The following is a 17,931-nucleotide window of genomic DNA, read 5'->3' as shown; positions in this document are numbered from 1 at the left end:
CCGCACCTCGAGCTTCCAATCCTAGAATCACAATTCAACTCTTCCTCCGCTTTCGTCGAATGAAAAGTTGGAGCGTACACGATACTGGCACGAAAACACTATTTAGTCCAGGCGCCTGGTAGCTAAAAATGATGCTACCCGGAATTTCGGGTACACAGCGATTTTTTTGGCTTACTCTATGTTATTTGGGTCGCTGAATCCGAATCTGAAGTTTCCAACCGCGTATCTGGTGAGCATTTTCCGCCATTTTCAAAAAATGGCCTGAAAAGACCTTTTTTGCGGTTTTCTTGATATAGCGGCTACGCATGAGAAAAAGTCCAGGATTTAGTTACTGTTTTGAATAGCTGACATAATTTGGAAGAAAATGGTGTATACATACGCTAGGTTTGCTTAAAAATTGAGGAAGATACAGCATCGTGAACATCGCGCCCATTCACGTTTTCGCGGCGAACCCGTCAACGCGCGATCCGGCTCGCCGCGGTCAGCCAAGTTCCGAGATCCGAGGTTCCTCAATTTTTAAGCAAACCTAGCATATTTATATTCCATTTTCTTCCAAATTATGTCAGCTATTTATTATATTCGGGACTTTTTCTCATGCGTAGCCGTTATATCAAGACAACCGCAAAAAAAGGCCTTCTCAGGCCATTTTTTCAAAATGGCGGAAAATGCTCACCAGATACGCGGTAGGAAACTTCAGATTCGGATTCAGCGACCCAAATAACATAGAGTAAGCCAAATAAATCGCTGTGTACCCGCAATTCCAGGTAGCCTCATTTTTAGCTACCAGGCGCCTGGACTATAAAGCCAGGGTTGTATTTCGCAAATGGATAATTTTTGCAGAATAATTAAAAATTAAGAAGCAGGAGTAATTTAACGAAATAATAATGGGAACTCAAATCAACAATATAGTGCAAATCAATTTGCAGGCGCCTGGACTAAATTGTGTTTTCGTGCCAGTATCGTGTACGCTCCAACTTTTCATTCGACGAAAGCGGAGGAAGAGTTGAATTGTGATTCTAGGATTGAAAGCTCGTGGTGCGGCGAGCACTGCTCGGAAATCGTCTACACCGGATCAGATCACACAATCAGATTCGGATTCAGCGACCCAAAAAACATAAAGGAGGCAAAAAAATCGCTGTGTACCCAAAATTCCAGGTAGACTTACCAGGCGCTTAGACGGTCGAAACTGCAGTAGCGGCACAGGATAACCGAAAAACCACGCGGGGACGCTACTTCAATACTCATCTTCCACCTTCTTGCTAAGGCGCAGGGATACAACAATTTGAACTCTCCGGAACGCATGAGGTATCATGCCTCAATTGAAGGCGTTTTCGAATCCTCTGTATTTACATAACGAGATTTTCCAAATTGATTTGCATTATATTGTTGATTTGAGTTCCCTTCATTATTTCGTTAAATTACTCCTGCTTCTTAATTGTTAATTATTTTGCAAAAATTATCTATTCGCGAAATACAACCCTGAATTTAGAGTCCTTAAACTATGGCCTTAACGGACGAAACTGCAGTAGCGGCACAGAAAAACCGAAAAACCACGCGGGGACGCTACTTCAATACTGATCTTCCACATTCTTGCTAAGGCGCAGGGATACAACTATTTGAACTCTCCGGAACGCGTGAGGTATCACGCCTCAATTGAAGGCGTTTTCGAATCTTCTGTATTTACAAAACGAGATTTTCCAAATTGATTTGTATTATATTGTTGATTTGAGTTCCCTTTATTATTTAGTGAAATTACTCCTGCTTCTTAATTTTTAATTATTTTACAAAAATTATCCATTCGCGAAATACAACCCTGATTTTAGCGCCCTTAAGCTACGACCATAACGGTTGAAACTGCAGTAGCGGCACAGGAAAACCGAAAAACCACGCGGGGACGCTACTAAGCTTCCATCGCCTTGCTACGGCGCAGGGATACAGCTATTTGAACTCTCCGGAACGCGTGAGGTATCACGCCTCAATTGAAGGCGTTTTCGAATCTTCTGTATTTACCTAACGAGATTTTCCAAATTGATTTGCATTATATTGTTGTTTTGAGTTCCCTTTTTTATTTAGTTAAATTTTTCCCGCTTCTTTAATTTTTAATTATTCTGCAAAAATTATCTATTTGCGAAATACAACCCTGGCTTTATAGTCCAGGTGCCTGGTAGCTAAAAATGAGGCTACCTGGAATTTCGGGTACACAGCGATTTTTTTGCCTTACATTATGTTATTTGGGTCGCTGAATCCGAATCTGAAGTTTTCTACCGCGTATCTGGTGAGCATTTTCCGCCATTTTGAAAAAATGGCCTGAAAAGGCCTTTTTTTGCGGTTTTCTTGATGTAGCGGCTACGCATGAGAAAAAGTCCCGAATTTAGTTAATATTTTGAATAGCCGACATAATTTGGAAGAAAATGGTATATGAATATGCTAGGTTTGCTTAAAAATTGAGGAACCTCGGATCTCGGAACTTTGGAACGCTTCGCAACTTGGCTGACCGCGGCGAGCCGGATCGCGCGTCGACGGGTGCGCCGCGAAAACGTGAATGGGCGCGATGTTCACGATGCTGTATCTTCCTCAATTTTTAAGCAAACCTAGCATATGTATACACCATTTTCTTCCAAATTATGCCAGCTATTCAAAATATTAACTAAATCCGGGACTTTTTCTCAGGCGTAGCCGCTATATCAAAAAACCGCAAAAAAAAGGCCTTTTCAGGCCATTTTTTCAAAATGGCGGAAAATGCTCACCAGATACGCGGAAGGAAACTTCAGATTCGGATTCAGCGACCCAAAAAACATACAGTAAGCCAAAAAAATCGCTGTGTACCCAAAATTCCAGGTAGACTTACCAGGCGCCTGGACTAATTTAATGAAAAGTTAAACGGATTCTTGAGTGCGAAGTTGCATTCAAAATTTCGTTCAACTTCTCATCCAATCGAAGCCGCGAGATGGATTGAATGTTGAACGGAAAGTTGAATCAAACTCTTCTGATCGACTTCTGCAGAGGCTAAAAGTACCGCATTTAACAGATAGGAACCAAGTCACATCAGCTATTGCCAAATTTAGCTCTGCAATTAGATTCTTGGGAGAGAACGTTTGTGCGGATTCCTTTGAAAATTGTAATAAATTTCCCTCGTATACTATGGAGGAAATTCACTGAAATTTGCACGAAAATCCGCACAACCGCTTTCATGTAAAAATTTTAACTGCCCGATTTTTGGCAATAGCTGATGTGGCTTGGTTCCTTTCTGTTTAGCGCAATCCAAATCTTCGCCAACCATGAATCAATTTGGTTTTTGCCGGACGAAGGGACAAAACTTAATTCCAAAGTTGCACAATTGACTAAAACAATTCATTTTTTTTTGCAAAAATGCACCTGTGCTATTTCTGTCCAAAATGTTCCTGTTTTTTGCTTGAGATAGAAGAAAAAATTATTGAAATTTTCAGTTACAGATGCCAAAGATCCTCCTAGTGAAAATGTGATTTGCAAGAGGAGAGTTGGAAGCATTGATATGTGGTTACGTTTTTTTGTGGTGGAAATGACAAATTATCTATGAGGATTTTACACATCAAAAGATTTGAATGGTCACATCATAAAATCAGAAGATTATTTTATCAGGTAAAACAATTTGTTTTATTTCGAGGAAAAGATCCCACTATATTACATATCACATTCTTGGTTATATTTGATTAAAATTATAATTTTTAAAAAGAACACAGTGCTTTAATGTTAGGTACATGACAACTCACACGAACCCGGTAAGACAACAGGTGCCTATTCATTTCTCCATGAAGAGGAGGATGAAGATATGAAAAGTAGCCTTGCTGGAAAATTGAATGTAAGCTCACTTTTCAACAAATTAATTTTTATTTTTTTTAATTAAGTTCCTCAGGTTAAAGATTAAGTTTGCAGGGGATGTTGTGAGTGAATAGAGGACCCAGTAGGGATATATTTCGATGGCCAAAGTTCGAAACAGCGTATCTCCAATGTGATGTTTAAAAATTCTGCTTCTATTTTATTTTTTCGAAGAGGAACAAGCCAGCAGTGTAGCTTGAAATTCATACAAAATATTCTACTGACAGAGAGGAAATATCACCGTGATTTTCAAGAAATTACGTTCAGTAGCCTTCCAAAAAAATTAAAGTATGACAGAAAGTCTGGAACGCCGCAAATGAAGATACGAGGTTTTGAACTTTGGCCATTGATTTATTATAGTTTAGCTTAAAGTCAAATCAAGCGAATTCAACCGGAACCACTCTAGCTACATCAGACATCGCCTAATTTTTTTCTCATGTTGTATTTTTTTTATAGAAAACTAAACAACACTGAAACTTGAAATTTTGGTGATATATTCTTCGTTATCAAGGGTAAATTCACAGAAAGTTTAAAGTCGTTAAAAAGTTCAGTTTTCTGTTTAAAAAAAAAGAAAAGAAGAAAAAACAGGAGCAAAAATTAGGCAACATCATTTGTGAAATACAGTTAGGACTACTTCTGTCGTATTGGTAATTGATGCCTTGCTCCTCCCAACCTTTTCAATGGGAATGACATTATGCGGTTTTTCTGTACATTCAGAATTTCAAACCGAAATGTAATTTCAGCTCTGATTGTTTGCAGCTTTCCAGCATGAAAGATTCACAGAACTCAGAAATCACCAATTAATCAAACGAATGGTATCGCAAACAATTTCTTGTTATCAGACTTCGATGATACATTTCTGGAAAGTTCTCTTGGGGTTCGCTCTGATCGGCTACAAACATTTACCTGACATTTTGTCAGCAATACAAACAAAATGGATTTTAATGCCATACCATAAACTGTTTCGTATCATGTCAATTAGCATTGATATAAATCGTTTTCATGAAAATACACAGTTGAAAAAACATTAATCCTAAGACTTTTGGACTGTAAAAAGTAAAAGGATAAAATATCACAGGAGTTAGGCTAGGAATAATCCATTACAACACTCGTTTATCAAGTACACAGTTAGTTTTGAAAATCCTTGATGTCGTTTTTAACTAAAAGATCAGAAACAAGCATAAGTAGTGAGTTGTGAACTTCCTGATAGTACAGCAAATGAGGGAAAGCTGTTTGGTACATGGCTGGATATTAAATTACTCCGTTACATGGGGACAGCCAGGAGAAGAAGACTTCCTTTTTCATTATCAAAACCTCACGATTTTAATTTTGAAATCTCTTGACTTTAGTGATGTCGATCTCCGCTTCCTGTATTTCTCGCATGAAAACACTAACGGAAGATCAGCAATTCTATTTAGTTTGCATCGTGGATTCATTTTTCACTTTGTTCAAACTGTACTGCTCTAGTTCAGCTGCATACTTCTCCTTAGACTTCTCATACATACTGTAGTAGACCTAGGGGAAAAAAACAAAACAAAATTCGGCTATTAGAAAGCAGTGGTTCCAAAAGTGTGATATATCATTAGGAAAGTAAAAAAAATGAAAATTAAGAATAAATAGAAATTTATGTAAAATTTTTAAGAATGTTACAGGATATTATTGTTTAGCTAAGTCATGTTTAGTAACTCAATTTTATTTGTTCAATCCCCTTGAGATTTTCTTCAATTTTCATTTCTAACATATATGAAGACCAAGTCTGTACAGGATCTTTAAAAATTTTCATAATGGCTGATATAATTTGTGGACATTTGCTGATAAGACTATTAGGACATTATGAATTTCATGTTATTTTTGTTCAGTTTGAATACAATTTGTTTCAATTTGTGTGTGTGTCATTCAGATGTGTGTTGCAACTCAAAAAAGAAAAAAATAAAGGTAATCAAATAGGTAACATAGTTTAGTAGTTCACTAACAAGTAACTTCATTTTGTGCAGATCTAGAGATGTAAAAGACAAAAGAACAAAACTCCACTTTTATGATTTTAAGATCTTGCAAATAAGCATTTGTATGTACACTAAAAACTATTTAACTACTTTAACTACTGCTATTAATAAAATGTGCAAAGCTTCTCATTCAGAAAAGCTTGACTAAAACTAAAAAACATTCGCATCATGTAGAACTGTTTTAGTTAGGCCAAAAATACAAAAAGGTAACTAACTCCAAAGGAAGAAGATAGGATTTTCCAATGGGGATATTTTATTTTAAAAGGAAAGCTTAGTACCCAATTTTAATCTCAAATTGAATTTGTTGTATGTTTAGAATTGTAATTCGTTGGGGGGGGGGGGGAGAAAAAGAGAAAAAAACAGACATAACTATTTCAATTTTTGATACCAAAAATTCAGCTTTTACCTAATGTTTAGAAAATCTCGGTGTCTAAAGTGCATTGAGGTCTAAAGAGTGATTCCTGACCATTATGATAGCAAGGAAGGGAGGCTAGTCCTGTGACTTAGGTAGTCGAGTAGAGAAAGGATAATGAGGAGATCGTTAATTTAGAATCTTCTTACATTTTGAAAACAAAGCAGAAAGTTTTATTTTCAAATGAAAATTTGGAATGTACCTTTTTGTCATCATTTGACAGGGTGTTCCACGTATTGGCCAGTTGTTTGGTGAGTTCCTGCTTGGTTGGTTCGGACTGCCCTGTTGATGTCATCTTGTCGAGGACTTTGGACCTTTGTTCTTGACAGAATTGGAAGAATGGATTGGCAGGACGTTTGGGCGCATTCGGGTCTTTCTCAGCTTTTTCACCTCTGCGTTTCATACCCTTCCCTTTGGATCCAGGAGTTTTTTCCGTGCTACTTGACGGTGTCTGAAACGAGAAAAATTGTCAAAAACTAAATTTTCACTGCCAAAGTAAACAATTATGGAGTGACTTGACCTAATTTATTTGCCACAAGGCCATGAGGTAAAACATATTCCTGAATTGCTAAGCAAGCCACCAGAATGATTTTATTGGTACACTGCCCTCAAAAGTCTGATGACTATAATATTACTTATTCATAAATGTTGAATTTGCCAATATTATAATAATAATCCAATTACTCCAAGAGCATTCTGCCTTCCTGTTTGAAAATCTATGGCAGACGGGCGTCCCCCCCCCCCCCATATGGGACTTCTTCAGTGACGAAACTAATGCTATAATACTAAAAACACTGAAAAATCCATCCGTATTTAGTGTTTTTAGTATTTGAGCGTTAGTTTCAGCACTGAAGAAGCCCCATATGGGCAGGCAAAACGCATGACTGCCATAAATTTTCAAAATGGAGGCCAGAATTCTAGTGAGTAATTGCATTATTCCTTATTCATTTGACTTGTTTTGGAGCTCTAATCTATACTTTCAGAAAATGAAATAAAAAAAAGTAGATGCCACCGACCCATTGTTGTTTGTCTCACACATACATTGAAAAGCAAGGATGAACTTTGAATATAAAAAAAAAAGGAGTTGCATACCTTCGAGGAATTATTGGAGCCAACTTGTGGGGACCCATCCAAGAGATTAGATAGCGTGAGGTCAGAGTGCGACTTTTCTGGTTCAGGAAGAAGCTCATAATTTGCATTTCTCCAGTCATCATTGTATACATCCAGTCGATCCATAAGGTACCTTTAACACAGAAATGGATCATTTCGTTTACACAAATGAGCATTAATCCATTTTTCCATGACCATCCATGACCTATACTGACAGTAGCAAATTTTCCAGGACAGGATTTTTGTTAAGTTGCGTAAAATATTTGATTTTCACTTTTCGATAGAGGGTTCCTAATAAGGAATTATTATTTCTGTGCAGAGATAATTTTTTGTGCAATTTTACCATGAACATCTTTTCACGCGTACGAAGAACTGCAGGTATCAACAACTTGCAGACGAATCCCTCACAAGCTTAACTGACCCACTTTGCATTCCGAAAATTGGAGATCAAAACTTATGACAACTTTTTCTCCACACCACGGACCATGCTTTATGAGCTGCGAATATCAAGACTTCATAGCTTCGATTTGCTTTGATATTGTTCAGATTTCTCTGTCAAGTACTTTCACTTGCTCTTGAGGTTGTAATAAATGAATATTATTGATAGAATAGTCAAGAAAAGTTGTAAAAAAATGATTTTCAATCAAAGCTGAAAGCTGAGCTTTTCCTTCGGAAAATGCACTAAAAACTAAGTTTTAAATTTGTATTAAAAAAAAAAGGAATGCAAAAGCTGAGCTTATATCTAGTCTGAATACTATAAAATAGAGTTGAAAATTAAAAAGTTGCTCCGGTGAACATTTTGGTTGTGAAATCTTGATAAAAATGACCTATACAGCAATTTCGAAATGTGACTTAAAATGTGGAATTTCTTACTGATTCAAATAAATTTACGATGCGGGGAAAAGAGAAACTTTGGCTGCCAGCCTTGTAAATTTAAAGGTAATTTAAAACAAAAATTAGAGCCATGAAGTACATATCCTAAGCTACAAAATGGTGTGATTTTTTTTTATTTGAAAAAAGTTCATTAACTTAAAATCACGAAAATTCTGGCGCGGAGCGAATTCAGAATTTAGAAATCAATGAAAACAAGAGGTCATGTTCACGAACACCTCCTGCAATCTCCTGCCGTATGATCTGGTCCGGAATTAGTACAGGAACGTAGAAATGAACCGAAAGTCCATTACTTTTTATTTCGTTACTTAAATCTCAAATAGGCGCCAGCAGCAGGAGCAAAAGTCTCCCATTACCCTGGTCTCTCATTACCCGTTCTCCTCTATGACATTTATTAAATTTTCACCTTGAGGTTTTCTTTTCTCTGAATCCATCACCTGTAGGTAAAATCAATTACATGATGACACTTACTTTCTTTCCTTGCGATATCTACGAGTGAGTTTCTTGACATTATGTATTCTGAGCACTAAGCGTTCATTGTCCTAAGAAAGAGAAGATAGACTTGGTTAAAACTCAAAGGATAACATAATGACATATACACACCAGCCTGATTTTAGACCATTGATTATCACACCTTCTTAAAACCAAAATCAGGGACTGTTTCTCTTCAATTTGATGAATGAGCAGCTTGCAACCATGGGACGGCAGAATACCTAAGTAGGTCAAAATCCCTCGTCAAATTTTAAATTCGTTACACAAAATGAATGAAAAAAAAAAAAAAATTACAGGTTGGAGGGCTCATTGGTTGGTAGAAATAGTTGTGTTATTTGACTTTATTATTTAGATTTCATTACATACCGTTTCACTGTTATAAAGTTGCTAACTTTCAGCATTTGATCAAATTCATGATAAAATCTTGAGTTTTATTTAGTGAATGACCAAAATTAAATATTGTGATATTAGCTCAACTTGGCAGAATTTTTTACAAACATTATTGTCAAATCTGCATTGATAAAGTAGCAATTTCATCTCTACTGAACGCAATTTACTGCGATTTTCGATTTCAAATAAATTGCAAAAAATTGCGATTGCTAAAATCGGAATAAATTACTGATCTAAATACAATTTAACATTATGGTTGCTTATTTGGATTGCATTTTGCAAAAATGAACCACTAGCATTGCAATGTTGCTGAGATTGTGCAACTTCTTTTGCCTTGGAGGAAAAACCCGATTATCGAATAATAGTTTCTATTTTACTCGCTAAAAACTGTAAATTTAAGACAAAAATTACCATCTAAATTTCATAGTTTTTCACGATTTCCGTAATTTTATTGCAAAAGATGAAGTTGCACAATCTTAGCATCATTGCAATGCTAGTGGTTCCTTTTTGCAAAATGCAATCCATTTGATTATTCTCTTCTTCTCGGTCACTGATCAGGCGATGATCTTAAAGTTAAGAACTCACCAAACGCATCTTATTGCACTTCTGTAAGAGTAGTATGTACTTCCGTTTGTAAGTGTTAGCTTCTGGTCCATCCTCAACCTCTGAGCCGTCAGAGAAACTGTTCAGGCCACTTGTATAAATCATGATCCCGCTTAAAATTCACAGTTTCTGAAAGAAGAAACATGAATGAAAAGACAACTCACTTTCCTCTTAGATAATAAGATAAATAAGTTTTGATAAACCTATAAGCTTGCTATCCTGTCTGTCCAAACTCTGGGAAAGAGTGCTTCTAAAATTCCTCCAAAATCAGGGGATAAGATTATACCCGGTTACCAGTTTGGATTCCGCAAAAGACAAAGTTTGTGACCCCCTTGTTTTGACTATCAATCAGTTACTTGATGACCGAAGCAAGAACAGCAGTATCGTCAACTCTTAATATTTCCTATTGCTGTGATAGATGAAATACATTGTGGCAGGGATCCTGGATTATCCAATGTCTGCTGTCCTTAAAATGTTTGATGATCATGTACCTACTTACTTCGGTCGTTAATAAGATGACTCCAACATTCATGGCATGCATGTTTCTAAAGATGATATCACAAGTACTCAATCCTCCCTGCCAGGAAAAGACAAAAATGATACAAAATACAAATTTATACCTGGACTCACCAATGAGTGCCTGTACAAGGCGAAATGCCTCAAAAAAGTCTGCTTGGAATCCGTATCATCCGATGCCCCATTGCACATTTGCTACAAAGAGACCATAGAACAGAGGACAGAACAAAGTTGCACAAGTCACATGAAAACTTAGAGAATCCTTCCTGGAATTCCAATTAACAGATAACTTCCTTTTCAATATTTTTCTCTTTTTTTTGTTAAATTTCAATTTTGATTTGAAGATTAGCAAGCAAAAGAGGAAAACTAACCATACAAATGTAAACAAACAATGAGGGTCGTTCAAACAGTACTCTAAGCGGCACGACGAGAGATGCGCCAATCATTATCTATAATTTCCGCGAAACATCATAATAAAATTGAATTTCATGGAAATTATAATATCTTCAGGTCATAAAAGTAAATGTTTGCAAGTTCCAAATCATTAAAATTTATGCAAGGAAATGTCTTTAAGTATATCTTTGAGCCAAATGCCGAATCGGAGGTACTAGGTAGCTCATCGTGTCACCTAACGCTTTGTGTGAAAGACCCTTTAACTTGGGTGCATGTGAGGTTAAGTTACCCTGTGTTTTCACACACTATTCCATTTTAATTCCTCCTCGTAAATTTTCAGGTTTTGTGAATTTGCCATGAAATTTTAAAACTAGCGTGTGTATTCTAACCCAATTTCATTTTAGCCCTTTGTAAGTGTTCATCACAGGTCACAGGTCACTCCAAGATGACCCTCCTCAGTATCCAAAAGAGCGATGAGTTTGAAACTCTCATCCAGTAAGTAATACTATTATGATAATGGTAATCTTTTCATTATACTCTAGTGTCACAAGGTCTATACGTCACCAGAATAAACTATATATCCTTTTCAGCAAATGCCTGTCTTAGTAGCAACCAGCAACACTCATCCGCTTAGCTGCGAACTTAAGATTGCATCAGGGAATGAATTGTTTTCATTTGCACATTGTCAGTGCTTGAGCCACTAACAACAGCTGCATTGCTAAAGTCACCGACTTGTTCTCCGGAGGATCAGAGAGCTCGACTGATTATCCGATGGCTGATGTCATGTTTCCGCGCTGTTGTCATCGTATTCTGGATTCCTCACTGTCTATTTACATTTAATTTCAAAAACGAAAAGTCGAAGAAATCTACCTTATTTCTCAATTCTCATGACAATAAATGAACTGCAGGCCCAGTGCCTTATCATGTTGCCTGAGAAGAAAGAAGCGAAGAGAAGAGGAAGCAAGGCTAACCTTCTACGCCATTCTCTGTAGTCTCTGACCTTGAGAGATTGGAGAGTTGGAGAGTAGATCAAGACTGATATTGCAGGTCACTGGGCAATTCCTCTGGGGTTGAAAAATGGTTGTTGTTGTCTGCGGATAATGTCGGAACTGTCAGAACTCTCCGGAGACTTTAGCAACGCACATTATCAGTCGTATCAAAAGCCTGTACAATAATTATTCTAAAGTTTGTTTTCAGAAACAATCTGCCATAACCCTCATCAGACTCTCAGTAAAGTATTTACAAATGACCCATAATTCCATTTTAACATTTTAAAATCCCTCGGAAAATTTTATCAAGCTGATTACTTATATTTGACATGATTTTTTTAGTGAATTTTTCTTTACTATCATTCCTAGAATTATTTTCAACATCCCCTCAAAGGACTTTTTTAAATGTTAAACAACATTATAAGATGAACCGCATTAAAATAGGCAAGGAATAAAATGGTATTATTTTCAACAGATAATGTCTACAAGCTCAAGTATTTCTATGCTTTCAGGAGTCCAGAGTTGGTCACAATTCATTTTTATGCCGATTGGTCGGATCAGTGCAAACACATGGATTCTGTTTTCTCAGAGCTATCGAAACAAGCAGACTTTAAAGTAAGTCATCTCACCTCATTAAATGAAAGTTATTGTCTGCGTTCCTTGGCACTGATTCTTATTTTAGTTATTTAAGTAGGTCAGTAAGTGGACAAGGGAAATCTACAATCAACTCTGATTTCCGCTCGAACTCTTTCAGGTGCCCTCCAAGTAAGATGAAAGGACTAATCTTTATTCTATTGAATTTACTTATGCCAGGAAATAAAATGTTGTGAAGAAGGAAGTATCCTCATAAATTGTTCACGTAACACTCTAGTATTTTAATTTAAATAACGTTTTGGTGTGTAGTACCACCAACTGGCAATCATGTTTGAAGTAGTGTTCGAAAACTTACATAAAGTACTTTTGAGAATGTAAGTTTCAAATCAATGGGCTACTAGATAAGATATGAATTAAAACCCCTTCTTTACATATACCACTCCTCTTTTTCTTAAATAATTTACTTGTAAAATTAGAAAGAGAAAGAATGTAACAGAGTAAGAGGTGTTTGCACTGAGTCAAGTTTCTCATTGTCTCATATGATGGGAACCAAGAAGTCTTCTACTGTAACATAATTCAAGAGCTTCTTATCATTTCAGTCAAAGCCACTAAGATTCATAAAAAAAGAGACGGGGGATTTCTTGGAAAAACTTTTAAAAATTTAAATGTAATTCTTCACCCGACATCTTCATACTGATTGTAAAGTTTCTTTCAAATGTCAGTTTTACAAAATCTTATTTTTCAGGTACACATTTTTTCAAAAGATCGAATGATTCTGCATTCATTCATAGTAACTGTTCTTTCAAATAGGTAGAGAATTTGTAAGTGTCTGCAATTTGATGAATTTCGTGTGCAAGTTGAAACTACTGAGTGAACTGAACACAAGGATACCCATAGTTCATGAATTGAACAATTATGGGAGAAGATATGACAAAATGATCTAATCTGCTAAAATATGTGTGTTTAAATGGGGAATGCCGCCAGATGATGTCACTAGGCGGTGCATTTCCTCTCTTTTAAATCTATTTTTATACTATTTTCCATATCAGAAAAAAATTATAAAAAATACTGTGAAATTAGCTCTTTCAGCCCTTTCAGATGAAGCAATAAAAAATTTGCATGCAAATTCCCCATTGTTCTATAATTATGTATTGCTAACTGCTCACTATTTACTACTCATCTTTTGTTTTGAAGGGAGTCAAGTTTGCCAAAATTGCAGCAGAAGATTTCCCTGATCTCTCAATGAAATACAATGTAGCCGCAGTTCCTACTTTCGTTTTTTTCAAAAGCGGGCAAGATATCGACCGTGTCGATGGTGCAAACGCCCCTCAGCTTACAGCAAAGATAAAATCCTTGGTGAGTATCAAACCATAAACACGTCTTTTTCATAGTATTTTAGAGATAGCATTCAACAAGAAGAAAAATTGGTAAAAAAAACTCTGCTTATTTCCGTGGAATTCAATCTGAACAAAGCTTGTGTTACCATTTTGTGTGAGCAAGTTGTTTACTCTAAGCACAGGAGACCATAAAGCTTATACAGTGGAAATCGGATGCTACGACATCGCTTTTCACAACATATCGGTTACAACGACCTGCGATCTGGTCAATTCCATGGCTGAAACCCTATCTATTCAATGTACTTGAACATCGGTCATAATGACAATAGGATAAAATGATCAAATTCGGCTGGTCCCCAGAGGGTCGTTGTGTCCGATTTCCACTGTACACATTTAAGGAAAGCAGACCAAAGTCAGCTCATTATTTTTTAACCTCTCATGCATCAGCCAATTGCTAACACATAAATATAAGGTCATATCAATATGTTAAATTAATTAATGGGCTTTATTAATTTTTCTCTTTTAATTTTGATTTATAGATAAGTGCCAAACCCACCGTTACCTCTGGCGCAAATCATGTCGGAGAGGGAGAAGACATTAATGATAGGCTGAAACGACTCATCAACAGTGCTCCTGTCATCCTCTTCATGAAAGGCACCCCAGACACGCCAAAATGTGGTTTCAGTAATCAAATAGTCTCAATCCTTCGCGAGGTGAACTGTAATTTCGCCTCTTTTGATATTCTCAACGATAATGCTGTACGAGAAGGCCTAAAAAAATTTTCCAATTGGCCAACATACCCACAGGTAATTGTTATGGACACTTTTTTTTCCTGTAAGTACAAATGACAGTCCTTTGGAAAAGGATCCTTAAACAGAAGAAAATGTAATGGAGGTATATGCACCACTGCTGAGAGGAGTATTTTAATACGATCCTTATGGCTTGAAAGAATGCCTAATGTTGTTGAAGGAAACTGTGTGACAGTATTAAGTTTACTTTTCCTAAAACGTAAATTTTAAAATATTTTGTTTTGTATTTCTTTTCCTTATCAAAGATATTTTTCCCCAGAGGAAAATCTAACCATCCTTTGACTTTTGCCGGCCTTTCCAGTTGCGCTCTGTTAATTAATTAGTTCGGCAATATCTGTACCTTTCGTTGAATACTGAAAGCTTCCTTTACATTGGCTCACAATTTGACTTCTCATTTCTGAAAGGTTGAAATGTATATTCTCTCAGCCCTACAGTTCTCAATAAACTACATGTATTCCCATGAAGAATCACAAAGATTACGAAAGATTTTACAGTCAATTATAGATAACTCTTGGATTTATGGAAATTTTAATAGTTAAGAACCAGCCTTTGGTTCCTCCTTGCAATGTTGTGTACCACTCATTTGCTTGATTTGATTTTCAGCTCTATGTGGATGGTAATTTGATTGGTGGCTTGGATATCATCAAAGAAATGAAAGAAAGTGGAGAATTAGAAGAGTTAGTCAAATCCAAGAGTGGTCCATCTTCAAATGGAACCTCAAGTTTAAATGAGCGGTAAGTTCAAGGCTTGTGTTAAAATTCATGTGGAAATCAAAGAGTAGCACAATTTCAGCACCAATAGTCTTGATTTCTTGGCAAGAGCATTTATTGTTTGAAATGATTAAAATCTAACTGGCTGGCTCTAGTTTCGCCAGCTGACAAGAGTACTGCAGAAAGAAATGAAGTCCTAATTCTGTAAAAAGAATGTCTTTGTTAGTACATTTCTGTGAGAAGATGATTTTAAGTACTTTTTAAATACCCGTTATTTAAGATAAGATATATATGATAAGATATTTATTCAAAATGTAAAACATAAACGAAAAAACAATATTAATCTGCCTGGCAAATTGCGATACCCAATTATTCTGCCCAATCAGATGTGAAAATAAATACAAATGATAATAATACAAAAAAAAAGCAATAAAATAAATATAGTGACGTAAATTAAAACGAGAGTAAGACACAATTATATTAACATTAATTAAGTATAAAAAATGAGAAAAATAAAACAATAAATAATTGTAGTAGAATAATATAAAAAAAGAAAGAAACAGTACATTTTGAAATGAAATAATAAAAGAAATTGGAAAAAGGAAACAAAAAGTAAGAATAAATATTGAAATACTTAAGAAGGAGAGAAATAAAAAGAAAAAGGAAAAAAGAGAATAGAAGTAGAAACCTATTCAAGCAATTTATGACTTACGGTTGAATTTATTTGACCTTCTCCTTCGAGGAATTCCTCTGATTCTGTTTACGTTTTGAGGTGATATATTTTCAAGTGCATGCCTTTTTTTAAATTCTATTCTCATCATTTTTCACGGTTACCTTTTTTTCTAGGCTGAAAGCCCTCATCAATCAGGCAAATGTAATGGTTTTCATGAAAGGCAACCCTGAAAATCCTCGGTGTGGTTTCAGCAGACAGTTGATGGAAATTTTGAAAGAAACAGGGTAAGTTTTTTCCTCTGTCCTGTGCAGGAACTTGTTCTTATTCACAGTGTCAGCAATTGATGGTGCAAATACCATAGATAACTAGCCCTTATTTTTAAATTCACTCCGAAATGTGTTCATTATCCATCCAGTAAGAGAGTTTTCAGTTTTATCTTCCATCCAAAAACATTTTGCTGTTTTACCGAAAGGATGAAATATTCCCTCCATTAACACTGAATGTGTTTTTTTTATTATGCCATTAAAAGAAATGGTTGCAGGTAAAGAGATTTAATATGAAATAAAATCAAATCTATGAATAATGCTCCTCATTCATTGGCATTTTCTTCTTTCAGGGTTAAATTTGAAACCTTTGACATTTTAAACGATAACTCAGTGCGTGAGGGTCTGAAAATCTACTCATCATGGCCGACGTATCCACAAGTATATGTGAAAGGGAGTCTAATTGGCGGCTTAGACATTATCAAAGAACTCAAAGAAGCGGGAGAGTTAGTTTCATCTCTAACATCATCTTAAATCATTCATTTGTCATTTAACTTTTTTGTTGAACATCATTTTAGGCCAATTAAACACTATTTTTCCAAAAAGAAAACTCAGTTTCCATTATTTTTGTGCGAGGAGCATTACCACAATTTTTCATGCTATATGGTTTTATTTGCAAATGAATAAGAAACTTCGGTGACAATATCAATGGCGAAGTGCAAAACATGCATCTCACTTGCAATGCTTAAATATCTCTGATTTGATCTGGATCTGTGAACAGGGACCTTATCTCTTGGGAGAAAATTTTCCCTCTTTTTTCTTATGCATGGAGGAAGGAAATCTTGATATTTTGGCACAAGTTCGACCTTAGAATCTTCAAAATTGAAGGAAGTATGAGTCCTGAAGTTCCAAGACAAAAATTCTTATGGTGTAGAAAAAAGTTGGTTTGAGTTTTTGAAAAAACATTGGTAAAATTTTCTCCTTTTCCCTTTCTCCTTTTTCTTTTTTACAGATCCAGTCACAATTATGTTTTCTTTCTCTCAAGAAAAACTAATCAAAATGGCTCCTTGTAATTTAGTGTAATTACTTTAGAATAAAGGAAGGGAGAACTTCAATAGAACTGTTGTTTGAGTTTCCTTGAAATAATTATATATAAATGGAGTCTTACAACATAGCAATTTAAAATACTTGTTACGTGAGGAAATTCTAATCCAATTCGTAACTTGTTCTTGAAGAACATGGAGCTTTTTTGAACTTTTTTGGAGTTTTTGAACCTTTTTACCAAGAAATATTAAATTAAAGAGATGTTTCTTGGTCAAGGAAAGCTTAACCAAAAAAAGACAAGTATAAAAAAAATCCCACCTTGTAGTGTGATCAAAATTACTCGATGAATTAATGAGTCTAATATTTTTCTATCAGTCTACCTATCAAAACGGAGATTTTTCCTTCCAATGAACATTTAACACTAATGAAATCAAGATTTTTTTTTCAGAGAACCGAATAAAAAGAATCAATTTTAAATAGGAAAATATTCATTCGGACTGTGTTTTGTACAAGTTTCATTTTTACATGTTTCCAAGTGTCATTTAAGTGTTGATGGCCAAAGTCGGAACAAGCATAGCTCCATTGCAGCATTGAAAAATCTTTGGTTTCAAATTTTTGAAAGAAAGCTTATGAAAATATCCTGTTGAAATTTTTTGTAAATTTTTTTGATAGGGGAGAAAATTTACTGAAAATGCCAAGAAAAACTGTTTGTTGGTTTATTTCTTGAGAAATTAAATGCAATCATATGAACTGCAATTTTTTGGTTGCATTCAAGAGGTTTCTTTGCAATTTTTACCCTGTAAGAGTGTCCCAATAAGCTGCAGATGATTCCAAGAAATAATTCAAA

At 35.5% G+C, this 17,931-nt stretch overlaps 2 protein-coding genes across 3 annotated transcripts; one reads left to right on the top strand and one right to left on the bottom strand.

Annotated features, from left to right (window-relative positions):
- Nucleotides 1-3,606: 3,606 nt before the first annotated feature.
- Nucleotides 3,607-10,658, bottom strand: LOC109037250 (uncharacterized). Of its 2 annotated transcripts, none has more exons than XM_019051832.2 (6): nucleotides 10,377-10,658; nucleotides 9,739-9,885; nucleotides 8,743-8,813; nucleotides 7,363-7,513; nucleotides 6,473-6,721; nucleotides 3,607-5,370 (listed from the first exon to the last, which is right to left on the bottom strand). In XM_019051832.2, the coding sequence occupies exons 2-6, from the start codon at nucleotides 9,859-9,861 to the stop codon at nucleotides 5,266-5,268; spliced, it is 699 nt and encodes a 232-aa protein (XP_018907377.1). In that variant the 5' UTR covers nucleotides 9,862-9,885; nucleotides 10,377-10,658; the 3' UTR covers nucleotides 3,607-5,265. The 2 variants fall into 2 exon arrangements, with proteins under 2 accessions (XP_018907377.1, XP_018907376.1); XM_019051831.2 differs by having other exon boundaries at nucleotides 10,387-10,657.
- A 249-nt stretch (nucleotides 10,659-10,907) lies between these two features.
- Nucleotides 10,908-16,650, top strand: Grx3 (Glutaredoxin 3). Its single transcript, XM_019051837.2, has 7 exons — nucleotides 10,908-11,160; nucleotides 12,167-12,269; nucleotides 13,443-13,604; nucleotides 14,125-14,391; nucleotides 14,998-15,128; nucleotides 15,951-16,061; nucleotides 16,394-16,650. The coding sequence occupies exons 1-7, from the start codon at nucleotides 11,111-11,113 to the stop codon at nucleotides 16,572-16,574; spliced, it is 1,005 nt and encodes a 334-aa protein (XP_018907382.1). The 5' UTR covers nucleotides 10,908-11,110; the 3' UTR covers nucleotides 16,575-16,650.
- Nucleotides 16,651-17,931: the final 1,281 nt, after the last annotated feature.

Source organism: Bemisia tabaci, chromosome 8, assembly GCF_918797505.1.
Source record: "Bemisia tabaci chromosome 8, PGI_BMITA_v3".
NCBI lineage: Eukaryota > Metazoa > Arthropoda > Insecta > Hemiptera > Aleyrodidae > Bemisia > Bemisia tabaci.
This window is presented reverse-complemented; position numbering and strand designations above follow the sequence as displayed.